Genomic DNA, 25,889 nt, shown 5'->3' on the forward strand with positions numbered 1-25,889 from the left:
AATTAAATATTTTGTAGTAATAAGTAGCAGCTTTGATAAGCTCATTAGATAGATCTGTTTTCTGTCTTTGTTTCCATAGAGTAGGGGGAGAGTTCTGCCTTCAAGTTGACAAAGAAGGATTTTTATCCCGCTGGAAATAAGAGTGTGAGCAATTATGTCTTAATAGTTTAATAAAAGCTGTATCTTCAAAAATAGAACATCAGAAAATAAGAGTTTCAAAATCATACTACAAACTCTATCAGAAATAGTCGTGATACAACAACTTTCCATTGTTCAGTGGGTATAAAGTTTTAGTTATGCTAGATAAATAAGTCACAGAGAGCTGCCATACAACACAGTGGCTATAATTAATAGTATGGGGTTGCACACTTCCAAATTTGTAAATATCATGTTGTGTGGTCTTACCACACACACACACATAAATAAAAACACCCCCAAAGCCCTACTCATGTTCCCTCCTCTCCAGGTTCAACTGCCAGGAAGCCCCCTCTCCTCGATGTTGGGATTCTTGTACTAGATACCAACCTTGCTGATATTCTTTGTGTCATTGATGCCACTGTGATATAGGAGAATTTTAAAAATTCTGATCTGTAATCTCACTATTCCATTGATAGAGGTAGCAAAACACCTCATATTTTTAAATTAATATTTTATTGGAATATAGTTGATTTACAATGTTGTGTTAGTTGCAGGTGTACAGCACAGTGAATCTGTTGTACATACAGATATGTCCACGCTTTTTTAGATTCTTTTCCCATATAGGCCATCACAGAGTATTGAGTAGAGTTCCATGTGCTATTCTGCTGCTGCTGTTGCTGCTGCTAAGTCGCTTCAGTCGTGTCCGACTCTGTGCGACCCCATAGACGGCAGCCCAACAGGCTCCCCCATCCTTGGGATTCTCCAGGCAAGAACACTGGAGTGGGTCACATGCTGTTCAGTAGGGCCTTATTAGTTACCTGTTTTATATATAGTAGTGTATGTGTGTCAATCCAGTCTTCCAATTTATCTCTCCTTCCCCCTTACCCCTCAATAACCATAAATTTATTTTCTACATATGTAACTCTATTTCTGTTTGGCAGATAAGTTCATTTATAGCCTGTTTTTATAGTCTACATATGAGTGATATATATTTGTCTTTCTCTGTCTGACTTACTTCACTCAGTATTACAATCTCCAGGTCCATATTGCTGCAAATGGCATTATTGCATTCTTTTTAATGGCTGAGTCGTATTCCATTGTATATGTGTACTGCATCTTCTTTGTCTATTCCTCTGTTGATGAACATTTAGGTGGCTTCCATGTCCTAGATATGATAAACAGTGCTGCAGTGAACATTGAGGTGCATGTGTCTTTTTTTTTAATTAAAAAATATTTATTTATTTTGGCTGTACTGGGTCTTCATTGCTGCACATGGGCTTTCTCTAGTTGCAGCAAGCAGGGGCTACTCTGTAGTTGTGGTCTGCAGGCTTCTCATTGCAGTGGCTTCTCTTGTGGAACACGGGCTCTAGGGCATGTGGGCTTCCGCAGTGGCGGCTTGTAGGCTCTGGAGCATAGGCTCAGTAGTTGTGGTGTGGCCCAGTTACCCCGGGGCATGCAGAATCCTCCTGTTTCATGGATCGAGTCCATGTCCCCTACATTGGCAGGCAGATGCTTAACCACTGGACCACCTGGGGAGTCTGCATGTGTCTTTTTAAATTGTGTTCTCCAGATATATGCCCAGGAGTGGGACTGCTGGATCATATGGTAGCTTTAGTTTTAGTTTTTTTAGGAACCTCCATACTGTTCTCTGTAGTGGCTGTACCAAGTTACATTCCCACCAACTCTGTAGCAAGGGCAAGGTTCCCTTTCCTCCACACCCTCTCCAGCATTTGTTGTTTGTAAACTTTTTGATGATGGCCATTCTAACAGGGTGTGGACACCTCATTATTTTGACAAGTATTAATAGTTACAAAAAAAGCTGATCCTATTAAAGTGAGTCTTCATACTTAAGTGACTTAGCAGCAGCAGCATACTTTTAGAGCAAAAAGGTTTTATTCTCGTGGAATTCTATAATGGTTGCAGGTCTTTCATGGAACTTTCCATCAGTATATATAACATCCCACTAGTTGTAAATGTTTTGCTTTGTTTGTACATAGTCTGTAATAAGAAATGGAAAGAACTATATAAGCAGCAAATGCTAGTTTTCCTTGACTGATGAAATGTTTTGCACAGCACTTGGTAGTTGTCAGAGCAAATGTCTGAGAGAAATATAAATTGCCTTTTTTCTTTGAGAGGAAGCTTTGCTTTTGCTTTCATTTACATTTTTGAAATTCTGCAGATTGTAAAAGTGAGCAGATTAGCCCAGAGTGAAATGAAACTTCTCTACATGGATTTGCAGTTTTTCCCAGTGGGCTATGGGTGGTGGGATGCGATCGCACAGAGGCACACGTTCACCTGCAAACAGCACCACTGTACCATGAGATGAAGCTCTGGTTCATTGGCCAAGGATTCAGAAACTTAGGCTGGTGAATGTTTAACCACCAGCTCTCCAGGGGATGTGGGAGCAGAGGGCGATTTGTCATGTTTACTGAGCTCTGTGGTACAAATACTCCCATCCTGGCCAGTTTCCAGCAACCATGGTCAAGTCACCACACACAGGGTTAGGAGGAGATGTGCAGGATTAGCCTCCCAAGTTGGCGTGAGCTGTTCCCAGCACAGCAATGCAGGGGGGCTGCACAGAGCAAGAACGAATGCAGTGTTTCTCCTTCGACTCCTCTTGGGCCCTGACAGATGCATCGTGGCCCCATCACTGTCCATATGGGTAGGGCTGCTGGTTTTGGAAAGCTCTTTGGGGGTGCCATTTATACTTATATTAGTGACTGGAACATCTTACACAAAAAGTCAATGCTTTTAAAAACAGCAACAAAGCCTATGCTTTTAACATAAAAAGCTCCCCTCCCCTCTTGGGGTAGGAGGGCAGAGGCTGAGTCAGCTCCTAGGGGATCCTGAAGGCACCCCCTCTCTGACTTCCCAGCCCATTTCTCCAGAGCCCACCCTGGTTCTGCCTCCAGTGCATGCTTATTGGGGGCTTCAGACATCGTGGAAAGCTAAAATTGTGAGTCTACTTCCTCATCATCGTTTGGTGAAACATCCCCTCTCAGGAAGGACTAAGACGCTGCCGAGCAGGAAGACAGTCTCAGCTATCCTGACTGACCCACCAGGACCCTGGGTCAGGAGCCACGCACCCAGAATAGCCGTTGCTTTTGGGTCGACAGGAGTGACTGGGTACAGGGGTGTGAGGGGGGCTTCTGGGCTGCTGCTGAGGTTCTCTCTTGGTGTAGATTCTGGTTACAGTGGGTATTCATTTTGCAGAAATTTGTTGAGATGATCACTGTACCCTTTTCTGAATGTATGTTGTATTTCAGCTTAAGAGTTTAGTCATAATTTAAAAAACCCTCGTAGTGGCCTTGTTGATATTCCCAGATCACTACTGGATCCTGTGACTTTTCAGATAAAGCTCAAACTTTTTTTTAAGGTTTTTTTTTTTTTTTTTTTTTTTTTTAACGTGGACTATTTTTAAAGTCTTCATTGAGTTTGTTACAGTATCGCTTCTGTTTTATGTTTTGTTTTTTGGCCCTGAGGCCTGTGGGATCTTAACTCCCTGACCAGGAATCAAACCCACACTCCCTTGCATTGGAAGGTGAAGTCTTAACTGCTGGACGGCTGTGGAAGTCCCCCAAATTCAAACTCTTTTCCCAAGTGTCAAGCGCCTACATAACCCTGCCCCACCTTGCTCCTCCTGCCCCTCCCCGACCCTCAGCCCAACCAGACATCCATCATTGCATGGGCCAAAGCTGGCCCTGTACGGGTTCACATGTGCTCTTCTGTTATCTTTACCTCTTCCTGGAATTCATTCTTCTAATTACCCAAGTTCTAACTTCTGCAAAGGTGTCTCTAAGCACCCTTTCCCTTCTTGCACTCAATGTCTATTGGCTACCCAAATGTCTGTATCATGTACAAAGTACATCCTGTCTCATTTATCCACTTCCCAAAGTGTCTACCCAACTGCTGGCAAGCCTGTGCTTGACTTCTTTACTTTTATATCCATAGACCTACAAAGCAGGAACCCCCTCCAATGCCTGTTGGTAATGATAAAAAGGGAAAGATGTGAGGTCTGTGTGTTTTATTTCTTAACCAGTAAATCTTCCTCCCATATTGAGAAGTTCCCTAAAGCTACTCAGAGTAAACCTCCCATCTGGGAGTACTTTGAAAACTTGCATGGCTGAGCTTTCTATATACATGCAGCCTCTTGCCGGTGTATGTGGGTCAGACAAGGTTCTCCCGAATCTGCCAGGGTTCCTATTTCTGTACCTGAATCCAGAGCAGACTCCTATTCTCCACCACTACTCTCTTTCAGTGACTCAGAACACACCTCTTCTTTGAAATAATGTGCAGGCTTTCTATACAGATAGCTCTGTGATTGGCTTTCGTGTTTTCATCCATGTTCACATCTCTCAGTGATTCTCACACAGAGTGGTGGCTCAAGTCCTAATGATGACCTCCAAAGGCCTGCGTGATCTCCCCAGCCTCCTCTCTCACTCCCCTCCAGTCTCGCTCCCCTCGATGCTGGTCCCCAATAGGACAGCAGGAAACTTGTGCCCTGACCACTGGTGGCTGGCTCTCCTGGGCCATATGCTCATTCGTTTGCCTCTCACTTCTCTGCGAGGCTTTGCTGGTCATTTAAGCCAGAGGTCGCCAACCTCTGGGATCTAATGCCTGATGATCTGAGGTGGAGCTGATGTAATAATAATAGAAATAAAGTGCACAATCAATGTAATGAGCTTGAATCATCCCCAAACCATCCCTCCCACCCCAATCGTGGAGAAAAAAAATGTCTTCCATGAAATGGGTCCCTGGTGCCAAAAAGGTTGGGGACCACTGCTGTATGGCATTCCTCAGGCTAACCAAATATATTTTCTTAGTTAAAATGGCTCTCTGTTATATTGCTATGGTAACTTGTGACTCTTCTAAATCTGAGAATTCAGACATTCTTTCTGAAGCTCAACTTTGTTTAAAGTTTAAGGGCAAGGGATGTTGGTGGAGGAAGAGGACAGAATTGTGTATTTATTTCTTAAGTGCTTCTTGTACAGATTGAAATCCCAGTTAGTCTTTGTATTAATCATGGCAGGTTAGATACTACCAAATATCCCCCAAATGGAAACTAGACCCCCAAATAGCAGTTTATTTATGATGATAAAAGTTTATCTATGCCTTGTGTCATGTCTGGGTTGGCAGGGCTCCCATTGCATCTGGTAGTGGATGGGGAAAGAGAATGGAGAGGAGAGGATTACTGTGGAGGTTTTATGGGCCAGGCCCACAGGTGGCACACTCTTGTTCACATCCCATTGGTCAGAACTCCATCATATGACCACGCCTAGCCACATAGGAAGCTGGGAAATGTAGTCTAGCCAGGTACCGGGGTAGGGGGTGGGGAAGAGAGATTGATGAATACTGTCTGGTGTCTGCCACATTCTTGCCTCTCCAAACATCTTTGTCAGTCATTCAACTTGGGTGGGCTGTTCCCAAACTTCTCTTAGAGTTTTCCTGGTATGTTGACAGAAAATGAAAGGCCACTCACTGTGTAAGTACCGTGTGCCTATTGTTTCTGTTTCAAATTTAGATTGTTAGTTCTGAACTGGATTAGAGATACAAATGAATTTTTTACAATATAGAAAATGTTTCTGGTGTTCCAAGGTATGCAAACTACTTTGCTTCAAGTGCTAAATTCCACTGAAAGTAAAAAATAGCAGAAGTGATTCACCATACAATACCAAAAATGATTATTTACATGGAAAAGATCAAAATACTGACTTTTGTCCTTGAATCTTGCAGAAACAAATTCATGAATGGAATTTTACAGCCTCTTCCATTAGAGGAATAAGGTAAGAGCGTAAGAGAAATGTAATTATTGTTTTAATACAAATAATGATTTTATCACCTTAATGTTTCTATTTAGTTATAATATGTGATGTTCTCATTTTCAACAGAATCCAAAACAGACTTTTCTCATGTGTCGCCCTGCCCAAACTTGTTTATAATGTGTTGCTAGTAATGGCTTCTTGGCTTGTTATAGCAGAGCAGCTGCTTTTGTATCAAAACTCTCGTGTCTCAAACTTATTTTAAAAATGAAGTTATGTGTGTAGAGAGAGAAAGTGTTTCTTCTTTAAACCAATGATGTTAAAGTGCTCAGAGACCCCCAGAACTGCAGTTGGGAGTTACATGGTAACTTGGCTTTCCTGGGGAGAGTAATGGAGCCAAGGGCATTGCTATTAGCAGGTGAGTAGGGCAGTGTTTTCCCAAGAGAGGTCTGCCACTTGCTATTTGGTTCAGGAGTGGTGACCATTTGGGTCTGAACTGTGTGGCTGCACTCTGAGTCTGACCCTGCCAACACGCAGGGTGGGAGCAACTCTGGAGTAGATGTGGGTTCTAATCCCTCTTTTGCTGTTTGACCTTGAGAAAATCACTCAACCTCTCTGGGTTTCAGTACCTTCATAGTTTCTCTGATTCTGAGACCACAGGCCACTTAATGAATCCCTGTTACCTCTATATGTAGCATGATCCTTTCCTAGACATTGTTGTTGTTTAGTCTCCAAGTTGTGTCCCACACTTTTGCAACCCCATGGACTGTAGCCCATCAGGCTCCTCTGTTTGTGGGGTTTCCCAGGCAAGAATACTGGAGTGAGTTGCCATTTTATTTTCCAGGGGATCTTCCTGACCCAGGGGTCAAACCTGCATCTCCTTCATTGGCAGGCAGGTTCTTTGGAGTAGTATTTATCTCACTTTTAAAGGGAGGGAAATCATTTAAGAACAGAGTCATGTGTTTGAATGATACTGCTCAGAAAATTTAAGATAATTCAAAATGTGTTGAACATTCTCAAAAATGTACTACTCAGAAACTAAGTTGTATGTTAACATACAGTCAAGAACCTTCTGTTTGTACCATCTCATAGAGATACCTTTTACTGCCATTTCAGCCATCAACAGGGATGTGCAAAGGGCCTGGGGTGAACCAAACCCTGGAACCAATGTGACATGAAGAGCATGTGTTGAGCATTCCCAGTGCTATCCAAACAACTGTGGTAGTTCCTTTAAAGATTGGTTTTCAAAAGTTACTCATGTGTAACCTAGTTCTAATTCACTTTGAATCACCCTGTACTATTAATTGTGTCTACTTCTTGTCAGGTAATCCATAACATGTAAGGGATGGTCAAAGAAGCTATGACTTTAGGAAGAGATGACTTAAAAAGATTTGATAAAGTGGCCTCATTTATTCAAAGGGCTAACCATAGAAGGGAATCTAGCCTTTTGCACAATCTTTGGCACAGTGCAGGTAAAGAACTTTCTAGCTATGAAACCCATCAGGAGATGGACTATAATAATTTTCTGTCACTGGAGATTCCAGGCACAGTGAACTTTGCCTGTTTCAGAAGCTGTAGAGTCAGATCCAGGCCTTTGGTGTGGATGGACCAGATATCATTTAAAGGCCTTTCTTGAGCTAAGTGGCCATGTTTATTTCCATTTGCTTTATGTGACCACAGAAGCTGTGTCATTTTTCAAGTCCAGAAATTTCTTTGATACCATAATAAATTATTTCACAGGTACCTTTTTTATGACCTTATAAACTCTTGAAGATAGAGACCGTATTTTATTCCACTTCTTGCTTCCCATATGCTTTGCTTAGCACTGAATATATAGTAAGTTCTTAAAGCATAATAAGTCTGTCAATGAATACATACTCAAACATAAGCAAGATTAAATGCCCCTCTGATTTAAATTTCATGGAGAAATTGGAGTCATTTTGGTGTGGGGGAGATTTGTTAAAACTGTAATGAACTTTCAGATTTGTAAACTGGAAGAAAAGCTGTTACTAGATTTTTTCCCAACAATTTAAATTGATATCAAACTATATAAATAAGCATTCTTGTGTTTTGAAACTTTATAGCATATCCAAGTTCGACGAACGGTGTTGTTTTCTTTACGTCCATGATAATTCTGATGACTTTCAAATCTACTTTTCCACTGAAAACCAGTGCAGTAGGTGAGTTATAATCTGATTCAGATATTTTCAGTCTGATAATGGTGGGTCACTTTTAAAGGGTCTCTGTTGTGAAAAGTATTTGCTATACTGCCTTCCCTGAAGTTTTACCTTATGGGAAATAATTTTTACAGCTTTATTGAGATGTAATTCACCTAGCATGCAATTTTCTCATTTTAAATTGTACAATTTCATCTTTTTTTTTAGTATGTTCACAGTTTTGAAGCCATCACCACAGTCTAATTTTAGAATAGTTTCATCACCCCTAGAAGAAACCTAGTATCCATTAACAGTCTCTGCCCATTTTCTCTCAACTTAAGCCTCCAATCTCAGTCCTGTACAGACACTGAATCTACTTTCTGTCTTTATGAATTTGCCTATTCTTGATGTTTCATATATATATACACACAGACACACAGAGACACAGACACAGACACAGACACAGACACACACACACACACACACACACGCACACACACACACATATAATCATACAATATATGAGCTCTTGTGACTAGCATCCTCCTTTTGACATGAAGTTTTCAAGTATCATCCATGTTGTAACATGATTCAGAATTTCATTCCTTGTTTTGGCTGAATAATATTCCATTGTCTGGATATATTTGATTTGTCTGTTCATCACTTGAAAGGCATTTGGGTTATTTTCACATTTTGGCTATTGCGAATAATGCTGCCATGAATATTCACATGCAGGTTTTCATGTGAACTTAATGTTTTAATTTCTCTTGGAGTCAAATTACTGGGTCTTACAGTAATTCTGTATTTAACTTTGAGGAACAGCCAGACTAGCCAGACTGTTTTCCCAATTGACATTCCCATCATCAGCACATAGGGGTTCCAATTTCGCCACATCCTCCCAATACTTGTTATTGTCTGTCCTTTTTATTGTAGCTATCATACTGAGTGTTAGGTAGAATCCAATTGTGGTTTTGTTTTGCATTTCCCTAACAACTAATAACTTTTCTTCCAAGGAGTAAGCGTCTTTTAATTTCATGGCTGCAGTCACCATCTGCAGTGATTTTGGAGCCCAAGAAAATAAAGTCAGCCACTGTTTCCACATATTAAAAAGCAGAAACATTACTTTGCCAACAAAGGTCCATCTAGTCAAAGCTATGGTTTTTCCAGTAATCATGTATGGATATGAGAGTTGGACTATAAAGAAAGCTGAGCACTGAAAAATTTATGCTGTTGAACTTTGGTGTTGGAGAAGACTCTTGAGAGTCCCTTGGACTGCAAGGAGATCCAACCAGTCCATCCTGAAGGAGATCAGTCCTGAATATTCATTGGAAGGACTGATGTTGAAGCTGAAGCTCCAATACTTTGGTCACCGGATGCAAAGGGCTGACTCATTGGAAAAGACCCTGATGCTGGGAAAGATTGAAGGCTGGAGGAGAAGGGGACGACAGAGGATGAGATGGTTGGATGGCATCACCGACTCAATGGACATGAGTTCGAGTAAACTCCGGGAGTTGGTAATGGACAGGGAGGCCTGGCGTGCTGCAGTCCATGAGGTCGCAAAGAGTTGGATACAACTGAGCGACTGAACTGAACAACTGATAATACTGAGCATCTTTTCAGGGTCTTATTAGCCATTTATGTATCTTCTTTGGAGAACTACTACTCAAATTCTTTGCCGAATTAAAACAATTTTTTAACTTTTTATTTTGGAACATATTCAGACCTATAAGAATGGTTCAAAAAATAGTACAAACAATTGCCATGTTTCACTAAGAACGTCTCAGTGTTAACCATTTGTGACCACGTTTGTTTTACGTTCTCTCTGTAGACAGATGACTAACTTGTTCTGAACTGTTGAAGAGTAAGTTGTAGACATGATGATCCATCACCTCTCAGTACTTGACTGCATATTTCCCTAAACACAAGAACATTTGCTTATGTAATCACAGTACAGTTATCAGAACAGGAAATAGAGATTGATGTGGCACTGTCATTTACAAACCTTATCCAAATTTTATATATTGTCCCACTGATGTCCTTTATAGTGAAACAAAAAATATTTTTTCTCTGGCTCATGATCTGATCCAGGATCACATGGTAACATTTAGCTGTCACGTCTGCATAGTCCCATTCAAAGAATACAGACAGTTTATCTTATACGATCCTTCAGTTAGGGTTAGTTTGCTGTTCCCCCATGAATATGTTAATGTTTTGCATTTGGGGTGGGAATACCATGGATGTGATGCTGTATCCTACTCACTATATCACACTGGGGGACATCCAATATCTTTGTCTCATTACTGGCGACATTAAGTTGGCTCACCTAGCGAAAGTTTGACAAGTTTCTCTGAACTTTGCCCATTTTTAATTGGGTGGTTGGTATTTTTGTTAATGAGTTTTGAGAGTTCCTTTTACATTCTGGATACAAGGCCCTTATCAGATGTATGAATTGTCAGTGCTTCCTCCCATTCTGTAGGTTGTCTTTTTCTGCTGATGGTGTCATTTGCAGCATGAAAGTTTTAAATTTTGTGGCAGTCCAATCTATTTTTTCTTTTGTCATTTGTGCTTTTGATGTCATATCTAAGAAGGCTTTGCCTAACCCAAGATTTTCTCTGGCGTTTGTTTTCTTCGAAGGGTTTTATAATTTTAGGTCTAATATTTAGGTCTCTGATCCATTTTGAGGTTTCTTTTTATATGGTATGAGGTGGAGGGACAACTTCAATGTTTTACACGTGGATATGTGGTTATCTCAATACTGTGTCTTCTTCCATTGAATGGTGTTGTCACTTTTTAAAAAAATTAGTTGACCATAAATGTAAACATTTATTTCTGGACTTTCACTTCTGTTGCATTGATTTGTATGTCTATCCTTATGATGCTCCCACATTTTCTTGATTATTTTAGTATTGTAATAAGTTGTAAAATCAGAAAATATGAGTCCTCCAATTTGGTTCTTTTTCTCATAGTCATATTAACTGTTGCCAGTACTTCCATGTCTATATGAATCTTAGAATCAGCTTGTTAATTTTTTCAGGAAAGGTCGGTGGGGTTTTGGCAGGTATTACCTTTAAGAAACCTGTATGCAGGTCAGGAAGCAACAGTTAGAACTGGACATGGAACAACAAACTGGTTCCAAATAGGAAAAGGAGTACATCAAGGCTGTATATTGTCACCCTGTTTATTTAACTTATATGCAGAATACATCATGAGAAACGCTGGGCTGGAAGAAGCACAAGCTGGAATCAAGATTGCCGGGAGAAATATCAATAACCTCAGATATGCAGATGACACCACCCTTATGGAAGAAAGTGAAGAGGAACTAAAAGCCTCTTGATGAAGGTGAAAGAGGAGAGTGAAAAAGTTGACTTAAAACTCAACATTCAGAAAATGAAGATCATGGCATCTGGTCCTATCACTTCATGGGAAATAGATGGGGAAACAGTGGAAACAGTGGCTGACTTTATTTTGGGGGCTCCAAAATCACTGCAGATGGTGATTGCAGCCATGAAATTAAAAGATGCTTACTCCTTGGAAGGAAAGTTATGACCAACCTAGATAGCATATTCAAAAGCAGAGACATTACTTTGCCAACAAAGGTCCGTCTAGTCAAGGCTATGGTTTTTCCAGTGGTCGTGTATGGATGTGAGAGTTGGACTGTGAAGAAAGCTGAGCACTGAGGAATTGATGCTTTGGAACTGTGGTGTTGGAGAAGACCCTTGAGAGTCCCTTGGACTGCAAGGAGATCCAACCAGTCCATTCTGAAGGAGATCAGCCCTGGGATTTCTTTGGAAGGAATGATGCTAAAGCTGAAACTCCAATACTCTGGCCACCTCATGCAGAGAGTTGACTCATTGGAAAAGACCCTGATGCTGGGAGGGATTGGGGGCAGGAGGAGAAGGGGATGACAGAAGATGAGATGGCTGGATGGCATCACCGACTCAATGGACATGAGTTTGAGTGAACTCTGGGAGTTGGTGATGGACAGGGAGGCCTGGCATGCTGCAGTTTATGGGGTGGCAAAGAGTCGGACACGACTGAGCAACTGAACTGAACTGAACTGAACCGTGGATATGTAGATCAATTTGAGAGGTTTTGCCATCCTAACCATATTAAGACTTCCATCCATAGCATTTCTTTCTATTTGTTTAGGTTGTCTTTCTTTCAACAATTTTTGTTGTTTCAATCTATAAGTCTTTTTGTTAAAGATATTTGTGTGTGTGTGTCTTCTTGTTTTTGATACTATTGTAAGTGGAGGTTTTCAAATTTCATTTTCAGATTATTTATCGCTGGTGTGTAGAAATACGCTTGATTTTTTTATATTGATTTAGTGTCCTGCAAATTGGCACTCACTTATTAGTTCTAATAGTTTTTATTGAATTCCTTAGGATTTCCTGTATACATGATCATGTTATCTGCAGAGAGTGATAGTTAGGAGTTCTTCCTTTCCAGCCTGGATGCCTTTCTTTCTTTTTCTTGCCAAATTGTCCTGACTAGACTTTCTGGTATAATGTTGAGTAGAAGAGGTGAGAGAAGACATCCTTGACTTGTTCCTGAACTTAGGAGGAAAGCATCTAGTCTTTCACCATTAAGCATGATATTACTGGTACGTTTTTCATAGGTAACCTTTATCAGGTTGAGGAAGATTCCTTTATTCATAGTTTGTCTCTGAGAGCTTGCATCATGTAATTTGAGAACGTTTTAATTCAATGTGTCTCAGATAGTCATTATCACAACATATTTAGAAATCAGACAAAATATCAGCCCAGGGAACGCTTGGGTCACAATTCTCAACTTAGAGTTGGAAAATGCTGTCAAATGTCATGTAGAACATCCTTTTACTACAAAGTGTAGCTTTCTGACTCTCATTCTGTCCTCAGTGCCTTTTCTTGCCATGTGTGTAAGTTAGTTTTTAACTGAGATGTCACGTACGTACAAGTGAAATGCATACCGTGTGGCAAGTGTATCAGGACCCCAGCAGGTGCTCCATGCCCCTTCCTAGGCATTAAACCCATTCCCAGTGGTAATTATTGTGATTTCTATCATCAATAGTTAGTTTTGCCTGTTCTTAAACTTCGAATAAATAGAACCATAAAGTAGGTAGTCTTATTTCTCACTTCTTTCTCTATGATTTCAGCCATGTTGTAAGTATTAGTTCATCTTTTTTTCCACTTTGTAGTATTCCACTGTGGATATATGTGACAGTTTATCTGTTCTAGCAAACATTTGAATTATTTCCAGTTTGGAGCCATTATCATCAAAACTGCTGTGAACACCCTTGTGCATGCCTTTCAGTGAACATATTCATTGATTTCTGTATAGTATGTACTTAGGAATGGAGTTATTGGATTATGGGTGAGGTTTATATTCAGCTTTGGTAGATACTGCCAGTACTTTTCCAAAGTGGTCATATCAGTTTATACTGCCACCGGTTATGTATGAGGGTTCTAGTTGTTCCATGTTCTCAACATTTGACCCTGTTTTTTCAATGTTATTGTGTTGAGTGCATACCATATGTTTCCTAAGAAGCCTGACTTATCACGTTTCCCAGCTTTCAAAGTTTAGAAGAAGTGGAGATGGGATGTGTTAGAGAGAAGAACATTTTAATGTTTTGTAGAAATTCCCTTAAAGTCTGCAATATTCTTCCCTGCTACCCTAAGAGAGAATACTGAATACAGACCTTCTGAGGCAAGTCATTTGTGTGCAAAGAAACAACTGCACAAGTTTAGGGAGTGGCTGATGTGGCTCAGCCAGCATTTGTGAGGAAGATCTATGGGTTAGAGTTGATATTAAGCTTAGTCTACATGAAGAGAACCATGAGGTTGTCTTATGCATGTCCTTCTCATCCTCCCCTTATGCAGGACCTTATTTGTCAGTAAGAGCTAGAGTATTGGCAGCTTGGGAGGCGATGGTCCCACTATCCTTCGTATTCAGTCACGCAGTTGTGTCACTATTCTTTTGTGACCCCACAGACTAAAGCCTACCAGGTTCCTCTGTCCATGGATTTCCTAGGCAAGAATACTAGAGTGGGTTGCCATTTCCTTCTTCAGGGGACTTCCTGACCCAAGAATCAAACCCGTGTCTCCTGTTTAGCAGAAAGATTCTTTATCACTGAGCCACCTGGCAAGCCCACCCACCCACCCCCACTGGCAATATCCTCAGCACTGATTAAATTAGCCCTGAAACACTGGTCTCGGGGCCAGACTTGAAGAATAATATAACACAGGGATACCTTTGAGGAATTACCAGTTAATGAAATGATTTATTAACAAGTACTAGGGGAAACATTGAGGGCACAAGAAGGAAAGACTTACAGGGACAAGATAGAATTATGTGTTTGGTTGGCCAAAAAGTTTCTTCTAGTTTTTTTTTCCATAAGATGCTACAGAAAAGCCTGAACAAATTGTTTGGCCAACCCAATACCTATCTAATGGGCAGTTATGCACAAAAGAGACTAATTCTAAGCAGTCTGTCAATGGGACCCCCATAAAAGAAGTCTTAGTTCAATATTATAAGTGAAGCATTTCTCATCGAGTTCACTGAAGGATGGGTTGCCTTGTGAGGTAATGAGTTCTCTGACACTGGGGGTATTCAAGTATGAATGCGCCACCCAGTTGGTGGGGATGCATATCATATGGGTATTTAAACTAGATTAGATAGCCATGTCAGAAGAGTACCAGGTCAGTTCACGGGGTGGAGTGATTGCTCTGTAACTTGTAGTTTATATTTAATCACAGTTTAATAAGGATAAGTTTGAGGTAAGGAATAGGAATAATCCTAGTTAACAGCATCTTTGTGATTGGTGTTCTAGGTTTTGCTCTTTGGTCAAAGAGATGATAGCCAATGGAATGGGCAGCACAGTGGAGCTGGAGGGAGAGACTGATGGGGATACCTTAGAGGTGAGTCGCAGAAGACCTGGAACATGGAAAAAGTTATTTGTTGTGCTTTTGATACTTAAATAAAACGTCCCGTTTTTTTGTGTGAAAGTTCTTTGTGTGTATTTTTAAGTAATCATTTATGAACAAGCTAGCAACCACTATTCATGACTGTCAGAGATTAAATTTAACGCATCTCTATAGAAAAACCTCATTACTTTGGGATCCCATCAACCAGAATGTGTAAGAAAAATCTGACATGGACTAGACTAAAATTCCCTTTGGTGTACAACTGACAGAAAAGCTTTTTATATGCTAATTAATAATATTTGTAAAACCACAAGAGCAATAGTTGGACAACTAGTAGCAGACTTTTTCATTTATGCCTGAAATGACTTTAGTTATATCTACTGCATATATTAAATATAATGATATTAATGTTCAGAAATTAATGTTAATTTCTTAATATTTAGAAAATAATATTCAGAAAGGATCACAGTAAGCTTTTTTTGGACAGCATAGTGATGGTTCACAGATACAACACCACTACACATGTGTTTAAATCTTGCACAATTTGTCAGACTTACCACTAATTCAGGTCCATGTAATTTAGTGAATTTTAATTATACTTTCAAGTGAGCTGAAATTAGTTCTTTGAGGTTTCTTTCAGAAAATATCAAAGGGATTCACTTTCATAATTGAGTCAGGTACTCAAATTCTTAGCTTAGAATCAAAGTTAGTTGTAAAAAGAACTGAGTGAGGCCCTTTGAAGGTAACAAATGTGGGGGCAGAGAAAGGTGGGAGATAAAAGCCTGATGTGAATGTCTGGTTGTCTGGCTGATGTCTGGTTAAATCAGACAATGATGGGACCCGCTAGTAATTGTAATTGTCGTGCACATCCCTAGACATGGATGGAAAGGGACACGTTTGCATGTCCCGTGCACTTCTGTAAGGAGGCATGGTGGGGCATAGAAAATAACAGAAAGAATGCCTGACTACTTCTGCTTTAAATAAATATTGCTCAGCCTGGAGTTCCGTTTGTTTTTATCACTGAGAAGAACGAACTGGAATGAAGCTGTACAATTTTTTGTTACTTTATTTTTTTTGCCACACCACATGGCATGTGGGATCTTGGTTCCCCAACCAAGGATTGAATCCATGCCTCCGCAGTAGAAGATGGAGCCCTAACCACTGGACCATCGGGGAAGTCCCACAGGTTTTTGATGATAAGATTGGGGGAATAAAAGAGCAATACTAATGACAGATGGAATTTTGCAGTATGTGTTTAGTGCTAGATCTGTACCTCTAAGAGCAGGGGTGGGGCAGCATGTGTACTTTGTATGAAATCAGTTTTGTTTGCCTTCAGTTCTTTTCTGGGTTATATATATATAGTAAGTGCTTGCTTTCCTGACAAGTTGATAGAGATCATGCAGGAAGGCACCTGTTTGTGGTACTCAACATGCTTGGGAGCATTTTTATTTTATTAGTCTTTTTTTTTAAAATTAATTTTTTCTTGGTATATAGTTGCTTAGAAATATTTTTAAAATTGCAGCATTAAAGTGGGGAGAGATCTACAACAGTTCAGCCCACCAAGTTACACATGAGCTATAGTTTTAAATTTCTTATATTTCATTTCATTAAACCATATTATGAATATATGAGTAACTGAGAACTCTAGTCCTTGAAAGTAATTAATTAATGAAAAATACTTAAGAAATATAACCTGCCTGGTACTCAAGTAATGTTATTTGTAAATTTTTTTAAAATTGCAGGACAACGTGTGGGCTTTTTTATCTCATTACTTTTTCTTCTATAGTATGAGTACGACCATGATGAGAAAGGTGAGAGAGTGGTGCTCGGGAAGGGCACATATGGAGTCGTGTATGCTGGCAGAGATCTGAGCAATCAAGTGCGAATAGCCATCAAAGAAATTCCAGAGAGAGACAGCAGGCAAGTCGGGGTGGGCCTTCTGCAGCTGCCACCCCCATACCCCAGGTCCCGTGTGCCCCACTGATGGTGCACAGGAGGGAGTAAAGATGAAAGCTTTCTGTCATCAAAAATTTATAATTTTTTTTCTCATAAGGGTGATCTGCTTTGTGCTCTGCATATTGTAAATAGATCAAGAAAATGGAACAACTTCATTTACGGGCATATGGATTGCAGAGTCACATTTTAAAAGAAGACTGTAGTTTTTTCCCCACCCATCAGGTAGAAATGAACATTTTTACATTGATATTTGTTTGCCAGTATTTTAAAATGTGACTCAGTGCCTTAGTTCCCATTGTAACAATTTTAAATGGCTACAATGTATTCAGATGTATCATTGCAGAAAATGTGGTAAAAAGAAATTTGGTTTTTTGCAATACAGACTTTTTTCTGTACCCTGCCTTTCAACCTCACTCATAGATTTTAGAGTATTTTTTTTAACCACCAGTACTAGCAATTTATTTCTCATACATTTTTTAGAGTGTTAACTAAATGTTTATTCCATTTAAAGTTCATACGCCTCCTAATTCTAAACAAGAATGTGTTGACTGTCAAATGTTTTTGTAGAGAAGCAACATACACAGTAATGACCATGGTATTAGAAACAATAGCTCCCTGCTCCACAGACACGCTCTGACCATGTCTGCAATGTTGCCTTCAGTGATGAACGCTGATGGATATGTGCAAACATCTCTATATCCAGGGGCTCAGTAAATTATTCGGGATAGAGTAGAAGTGATTTCTAGCTCCTGTAGAACCCTTCATTGGGCTTCCCTGGTGGTTCAGTGGTAAAGAATCCACCTGCAATGCAGAAGACTCGGGTTCGATCCCTAGGTCAGGAAGATCCTCTGGAGGAGGAAATGGCAACCCACTCCAGTATTCTTGCCTGGAGAATCCATGAACAGAGGAGCCTGGCAGGCTACAGTCCATGGGGTCATAAAGAGTCAGATATGACTGAGCAACTAAATGACAACAAGACCCTTCATCATTTATTCTTTTATTTATTCATGTGTTCATCCATTCATTTTTAATGGGGTTGAGCATTATGATATTTGAATTATAGGGCAGGGTCTGAAATGAACTCGTCCACCTTCTAAGGCTAAGAAGGTTAGATTTCTCCAAGGACATGAAGAAACAAGACTAGGATCCAGTGTCTTGAATTCCTCATCCAGTATTCTGTCTCTTATTTTCACGATGGATGGGGTGTTACAGTTGTTTGTTGGGAGAAGCTGCTGGCATGAACAAATTGTCTGCTGTGACTTGACTGTAAGATGTAGGGCACTGGGGGGCTCTTGGGACGAGGCAGACAGTTATAAAGATGTAGTCTGACCTGGGTTTGAAGGTCCTTGTGTGCCATGTTAAGCAGTGTGGTTTCTGTTGAATATTTGTTTGTTTATCTGGCTGCATCGGATCTTCGTCGGGGCCTGTGGGGTCCTGTGCGCTGTGGCTTTGGATGTGGCATGTGGGCTCCAGAGAGCACAGGTTCAACAGTTGCAGCCTGTGGGCCCAGTTGCCCCGCAGCATGCGGGATCCTAGTTTCCTGACCAGGGATCAAACCCGTGTCCCCTGCATGGGAAGGCAGATTCTCAACCACTGGACCATGAGGGAAGTCCCCAGCACTGAGGTCTTTATGTGGACTTTGTGAAGGGAAGTAATAAGATGAAGTGTGTGTTTTAGGAAGGAGGATTGTGGCAGCTGGAGGAGAACAGACCAAAGAGGCCAGAGACTGAGGCTGGGAGAGCCATTAGGTGACTATTGCTGGAGTAAGTCTGCAGAGTTGTAGGAGTCTGGGTAAACTTGTCAGGTGAGTTAGAGAGCCATCTGAGGGGTTTGGATTTAAACACTCCTAATTGCCCAGGAACTTTATTAATTGGAGCTGTAAGTTAACTCTTTGACAGAGAGAGCGAGATGGTGGTAGGGGACAGCCCCCAGTAAAGTCAGAGGTGAGAGCACAAAGCAATAAAGTAGGCAGACTCTGGTTTTTGGGGGAAGATGCTCGAGAATATCCGGGGAGACTCCCGAGGCTCGATCCCGCCTTTGCGTATGCCGTGCCTCCTTCCTCATGACCTTTGTCAGGAGCGGAATGTCTCTCGCTGGCTCCCGGCACAGAGTAAGACTAGAACAGACGGGAAGCCGAGTAGTCTCCTGGGAGCCCAGGGAGAGAACATTCCCAGAAAGAAGGGATGGCCGGCAGCAGAGCAGGTACTGGCAGGACATGGTGTGGACCCCAAGTCCCAAGGAGCTGGCAGGTGACACTGGCTTTGTTTTTGCTCCCAGGTACTCCCAGCCTCTGCACGAGGAGATCGCCCTGCACAAGTACCTCAAGCACCGCAACATTGTTCAATACCTAGGCTCCGTGTCTGAGGACGGCTACATCAAGATATTTATGGAGCAGGTGCCTGGGGGTGAGTGCTTGCTGGTCTTCTGGTCTCACACTGTGAAAATCACTGACAAAAATACAACACAAACAGCGTTATCCATCCTGCCATTAAAAAATGACAGATGTGTTAGGTGTGGGAGGGCTTTTGTTTCCCGGAGGAGTCAGATGCAGATTTTGCAATGTCACATAAACAGTCCAGCCCTGATCTGGTAGTTCAGTCATCAAATATTCACTGAGGATCTGCTGCATGCCAGCTGCTGGGCCAAGCACTAGAGACATAGAGATGAATAAAGCATAGTCTCTGGCCTTGAGGCCTTCACAGTCTAGGAGTTGAAATATGCTTTGGAGGAGAGGGAACAGAGGTGTTTTTAATGACATTGCAAAGTAACATGTTGACTGTAAAAGTGAACAGCAGTGCTTGATCCACAAAGTCCCTGAAAACTGGCAGTAGTATGTGGGGGTAGGAGCCCTACCCGTCTGGAGCCCGCTGTCTAGTTTGAGTTGGTCCTTCCATCTGCAAGCTGTGTGACCTCAATTTTCTGTGAATAAATGAATTTTAAAATTAGAGTGTTAATAAGTAGTATAATAATTGAAGTAGTAATAATTATGGGAGTCATGACACGATCTCAGTGGCTTGTCAATTGGGTAAATGAGGTAATGGATGTAAGGCTCTCAAAATGGTACCAGGCAGAGAACAAGAACTCAGTAAGTGCTAATTTTAAGAAAATAATGATAAAATTAATAATAATCTGAATGCACATCTAAAAACCTTGAAATCTGTATTCCATCGTTCATTCAACCCATAGTCATTAAGAGCCTGCCATTACATTAAAAGCCTAATTAACTTAATAGCCAGTCAGTTCAGTTCAGTCACACAGTCATGTCTGACTCTTTGTGACCCCATAGACTGCAGCACGCCAGGCCTCCCTGTCTATCATCAACTCCTGGAGTTTACTCAAACTCATGTCCATTGAGTCGGTGATGCCATACAGCCATCTCATCCTCTGCCATCCCCTTCTCCTCCTGCCTTCAATCTTTCCCAGCATCAGGGTCTTTTCAAATGAGTCAGTTCTTCACATCAGGTGACCAAAGTATTGGAATTTCAGCTTCAGCATCAGTCCTTCTAATGAATATTCAGGACTGATTTCCTTTAGGATGGACTGGTTGGATCTCCTTGCAGTTCAAGTGACTCTCAAGAGTCTTCTCTGACACTATAGTTCAAAAGCACCAATTCTTTGGCACTCAGCTTTCTTTATAGTTCAACTCTCACATCCATACATGATTACTGGAAAAACCATAGCTTTGACTAGATGGACCTTTGTTGGCAAAGTAATGTCTCTGTTTTTAAATATGCTTTCTAGGTTGGTCATAACTTTTCTTCCAGGTAGCAAGCGTCTTTTAATTTCATGGCTGCAGTCACCATCTGCAGTGATTTTGGAGCCCCCAAAAATAAAAGTCTGACACTGTTTCCACTGTTTCCCCATCTATTTGCCATGAAGTGATGGGACCAGATGCCATCATCTTAGTTTTCTGAATGTTGAGCTTTAAGTCAACTTCTTCACTCTCCTCTTTCACTTTCATCAAGAGGCTCTTTAGTTCCTCTTCACTTTCTGCCATAAGGGTGATGTCATCTGCATATCTGAGGTTATTGATATTTCTCCTGGCAATCTTGATTCCAGCTTGTGCTTTATCCAGCCCAGCATTTCTCATGATGTACTCTGCATATAAGTTAAATAAGCAGGGTGACAATATACAGCCTTGACTTACTCCTTTCCCAATTTGGAACCAGTCTGTTGTTCTATGTCCAGTTCTAACTGTTGCTTCCTGACCTGCATACAGATTTCTCAAGAGGCAGATCAGGTGATCTGGTATTCTCATCTCTTGAAGAATTTTCCAGAGTTTGTTGTGATCCACACAGTCAAAGGCTTTGGCATAGTCAATAAAGCAGAAGTAAATGTTTTTCTGAAACTCTCTTGCTTTTTTGATGGTCCAGCAGATGATGGCAATTTGATCTCTGGTTCTTCTGCCTTTTCTAAATCCAGCTTGAACATCAGAACAAGACCCAATTTTCCCCTCAGTCAGTCTCTCCCATCAGGAAGCTTCCATAAGCCTCATACCCTTCTCCATCAAAGGGCAGACAGACTGAAAACCACAATCACAGGAAACTAACCAATCTGATCACATGGGCCACAGCCTTGTCTAACTCAATGAAACTATGAGCCATGTTGTTTAGGGCCACCCAGGACGGATGGGTCATGGTGGAGAATTCTGACAAAACGTGGTCCACTGGAGAAGGGAATGGCAAACCACTTCAGTATTCTTGCCTTGAGAACCCCATGAACAGTATGAAAAGGCTAGATTTTGAGGGTTACATTTAGGATGAAGTACAGTCTCTTCTTCCCTCAAGCTGCTCATAGCCTAAGCAGAGAATCTGAATTGGTGTTCCAGGTATAAGATCTGAGGATGACCACAGAGTTGGAGATAGATGTGTACCCCTCTTCTGAAGATGGAGAAACTGAGGCATAGCACCCCACTGTGTAAGGGAGACTAGCTGATGCCGAGGGCCTGGGCAGTGAGCTCAGAAACACAGGGTCAGCAGGCAGTGAAGGGAGGTCTTCTGGCCCCAAGGTTCAGTGTTTCATAGTGTAATAGGGGTGTAATATTAAGACAGTCCTGCCCCTGGGACCTGGCCTTGGGAGCTTCTCACATTGAGCACCGAGAACCCCAGCCTCCTGTGATCCCGATCCCAGTTTCCCTCAGGGGCCCTTCACTCTGCTCCTGTCCACCTCTTATTTCAGGGTGAGATGCTGCTGCAGGACCTACAGTATCCCCCAAGGTGGCCTGGCTGAGTTTCAAGGGTCACCAGGGGTTCCTTCCCACCCTCCACCTCTGGTCAGCCTCATGGGCTGGGTCTCATCCAGTCCCTTCTCTGCTTGCACATCTGGGAAACAGGCCATAAAGAGGGAAGAAAAACTGTGCATTTAGGCCAGATAACAGTGATGTGGGTGCAAGTGCTTCCATCAGGTTAGAAACAGCACATTTTATTTCCCTGAACCTGTATACTTGAATTTTCATCACCCTAAGGAGCTTTCTGCTTTGTCTGCCAGGAAGCCTTTCAGCTCTTCTGCGATCAAAGTGGGGGCCAATGAAGGAGCCCACCATCAGATTCTACACCAAGCAGATCCTGGAAGGCCTCAAATACCTGCACGAAAACCAGATTGTGCACAGAGACATCAAGGTACTTGCTTGTCTGAGCCTCCGGGGTGTCGCTTTGCATCTCAGATCATGGGAGCTGCGGGCACTGTCAGAGGGGGTGGATTGAGCAGAATCTAGTCTTCCTAGAGATGCATGGCCCTTGGTTAAGACCCAAGTCAGTTTTACATGAGTTTGTTGAACTCTGTCTTTAAGCATTTGATGTTCTTCCTTTTCCAAAGGGTGATAACGTTCTGGTGAACACCTATAGTGGAGTGGTGAAGATCTCCGATTTTGGCACCTCGAAACGTCTTGCAGGAGTGAATCCGTGTACGGAGACTTTTGCTGGTAAGCAGAACAAAGCTTGCTAGGGGGTGGCCATCCTGGAGTCAGGCTGCTGGAGCCGCATTCCTTTGGGAGTTACTCACCGAGCACCTGAGTGCAACTGGTAATTGAAGTGGACTGTGTATTGTCCCCAACTTCAGAGGGTTTGAGCTCTGTCAGGATGACAAGCTCAGCCCGTTGCGTCAACCAGATTGCCTTACTTTCCACTTTGTCTTCCAAGGTTGAATAGGTGTAGCACTCTGCTTGAGGTTTTCCAACAAAATGGCAGCATCTCTTTTAAGTTAATAGCACATTATTCAGAATCGTGAGTGATTCTGAGTAACAGTACCCTTCAGACAACTTACCAGGACATCTTACTGGTCCTTCATAAAACTGGCCTGTTAGTTTAGGGAATTCTGGCACCTCATGCATTGATATGATGATTTTTCCAAGGGCAGTTGATTCTTATGGGGAATATGGTAGTCTTAGCAGATTTGAACACTTATGTTTTCTTTGCTGTGTCAGTGATAGAATCAATTATGTGTTGCAAGGAACTGGATTCAAAGAGTGGTGTAAACCTGTGAGCTAGCTTTCCATTTACTCGACCAGTGAATAGAATGATGCTCAAAAGCTGCCTATGGCTTTTTGTTATTCCCACTTAAAAGCAAAACAGAAACTTTGATCCTTGAAAAGAAGTACTGATTTTGAATAAGAAAAGGTTTATGGTCCCCAAAGGTGTAATGAAAGGATCACAAAGCTCTTGTTTGATGGAATTATGAAAGCACTTACAATATTATCAGTTCAGTTCAGTCGCTCAGTCGTATCTGACTCTTTGCAACCCCATGGACTGCAGCACGCCAGGCTTCCCTGTTCATCACTAACTCCTGGAGCTTGCTCAAACTCATGTCCATCGAGTTGGTGATGCCATCCAACCATCTCATCCTCTGTCAATATTATACAATATTAAAGCTCCAGTATAAGCTATGAAAGGCAGATGACTGTGTTCTAGCCCTATAACACCAAGCTGTAGAGTAGACAGACTTTGCCTTAGTTTGGGTGAATAATATCTCAGCTTCGACAGACTTTTCTTTAACAAGAGAGTTGTTGTGTGTCAGCCACCGGACGCCCACAGTGGAGACTCATTCTCTATCTGAAGAGAACTTTTATGCATCAGAAGTGACTTCTCAGTTGTAACACCAGGGGAGGTACATGCACCTCAAAATGGGGAACTTTTGAAGACCCCACCAGAATCTCCCAAGAAGTGTATTGAATTTTCATTCATTTTTTCTGATAATTATACTTATGTATGTATATATATATATGTATATTGACATGTATATATCAGTGAGTATATATGTATGCATGTGTGACTGGCATATTTTTTTTTACTAATCTAATTGAAATAAGTTTTTTTTCCCTTTTCTTTGGAAGCCACCAGTTAGCTTGGTAATATATAGCAAGAGGGGCTCTGATAGGGCAAGAAATTATTTAAAGACTTGAAACCCCCAACTATTTATCTCATAATTACCATCCCCAAGGAGGAAAAAAATTCATAAAGAAAACACATGTATAATTCATTATAGCATATCACATTTTCCCAAGTAATTGGCTTGAGGCAGGAATTTTGCATTGCAAAATAATGCAGGGGTGTTTGGGAGATAATAAAGAAGGGGTCTCATTTGGGGTAGGAAATTCCCCTGCATATAATTACTCTTTGCAAAACAGAGCGGTTCTGTAAAGGAATCTCGACGGCCTGGTGCCACAGTCCGATTGGGTGCAGGGGGACGTGGCAAGGCGTTTCTGCGCAAATGCCCAGAGGTTTTCAGAGCCTGGAAGGAGAGACAGAGGTTTCACACGACCTTATGGCCTGAAGTTCTCCCCTCCGGTGTTCCTCTGAAGGCTTTTCGCTGTAGCTGTAAACCAGCTATAACAGGAGGAAGGGCCATTATGACCAGGGTCAGCCCCCTTCACTTTTGGTTTTGCAACAGTTTTATCGAGGTTTAACTCACATAAATGTACCCATTAAAAGTGCACATTGTGGTGGTTTCTGGTAAATTTTCCAAGTTGTGCGGCCATTGCTGCAAAGCAATTTTTGAGCATTGCCATCACCCTCAAAAAGGTGCCAGCTTACAGTCAACCCCAGCCGACCACCGACCTATTCTGTCTTTGTTTATGTAGATTTTCCCACTCTGGAGATGTCTTATAAACAGAAAGATACAATATGTGGTCCCTTGTACCCAGCTTCTTATGCTTCACAGAATCTTTTAGATGTTCACCTGTGCTGTAGCATGTATCGGTATTTCATTCCTTTTCTGGCTGAATAGCCTTCCATCGTATGGATAGACTGCATTTTGGTTTGATTTGTTTGGATCTGTGGCTGCATTGGCTCTTCCTTGCAGTGGGCTTTCTTTAGTCTTGGCGTGCAGGCTTCTCTTGCTGCAGTACTTGGGCTATAAAGTGTGTGGGCTCAGTAGTTGCAGCATGTGGGATCTTAGTTCCCTGATCAGGGATCAAACCTACATTCCCTGCATTGGAACGTGGATTCTTAACCACTGGGACCACCCAGGAAGTCCCTAGACCACCTTTTGTTTATCCATCTCCCAGTTAATGGCCATTAGATTGTTTGCCCTTTCTGGCTGTTGTGAACAATACCGCTGTGAACATTCAGATAGAAACCTCTGGGTGGAGATGCAGTTTCATTCCTCTCTGCTGGATACCCAGGAGTGGAACTTAGGACAGGAAGTCTCTCCTGATCTCTGGCTGTGAACAGCCTTGGTTCAAAGTCTGTCTCAACCACTTGCTAGCTCTGTGAGCTTGGACATGTTACTTAACCTCTCTGTGTCTCAAGTTTCTTCATAAGTAAAACAGAGATGCTCATAATACTTACCTCAGAGGGTTTTTATGTGGATTAAATTTATTGATATTGGAATGAAGCACTTTAACCACTACCCGACTCATAGCAAGTGAGGCTGAAGTCTGCATTAATGAAATAATTGCTCATTTACACTTAGAGCTGGCAGGAGCCTTTGAGAGAATCAGGTTTATGTGCATAACTAACGTGTTGAACCTGTTGGACTTAAAA

The 25,889-nt window shown here is 41.6% G+C and overlaps 1 protein-coding gene across 1 annotated transcript in view; it reads left to right on the forward strand.

The window, feature by feature from the left end:
• Positions 1–25,889, forward strand: part of MAP3K15 (mitogen-activated protein kinase kinase kinase 15) — a 144,849-nt gene that overhangs the window by 101,092 nt on the left and 17,868 nt on the right. The window contains exons 12-18 of the mRNA XM_061407999.1: positions 5,872–5,921; positions 7,982–8,077; positions 14,862–14,949; positions 16,742–16,875; positions 19,189–19,316; positions 22,399–22,529; positions 22,726–22,831. Of these exons, the coding sequence (XP_061263983.1) occupies positions 5,872–5,921; positions 7,982–8,077; positions 14,862–14,949; positions 16,742–16,875; positions 19,189–19,316; positions 22,399–22,529; positions 22,726–22,831 (733 nt within the window). The remainder of the gene's footprint in view (positions 1–5,871; positions 5,922–7,981; positions 8,078–14,861; positions 14,950–16,741; positions 16,876–19,188; positions 19,317–22,398; positions 22,530–22,725; positions 22,832–25,889) is intronic.

The sequence above is a fragment of the Bos javanicus genome, chromosome X (assembly GCF_032452875.1).
Source record: "Bos javanicus breed banteng chromosome X, ARS-OSU_banteng_1.0, whole genome shotgun sequence".
NCBI classification, from domain to species: Eukaryota; Metazoa; Chordata; class Mammalia; order Artiodactyla; family Bovidae; genus Bos; species Bos javanicus.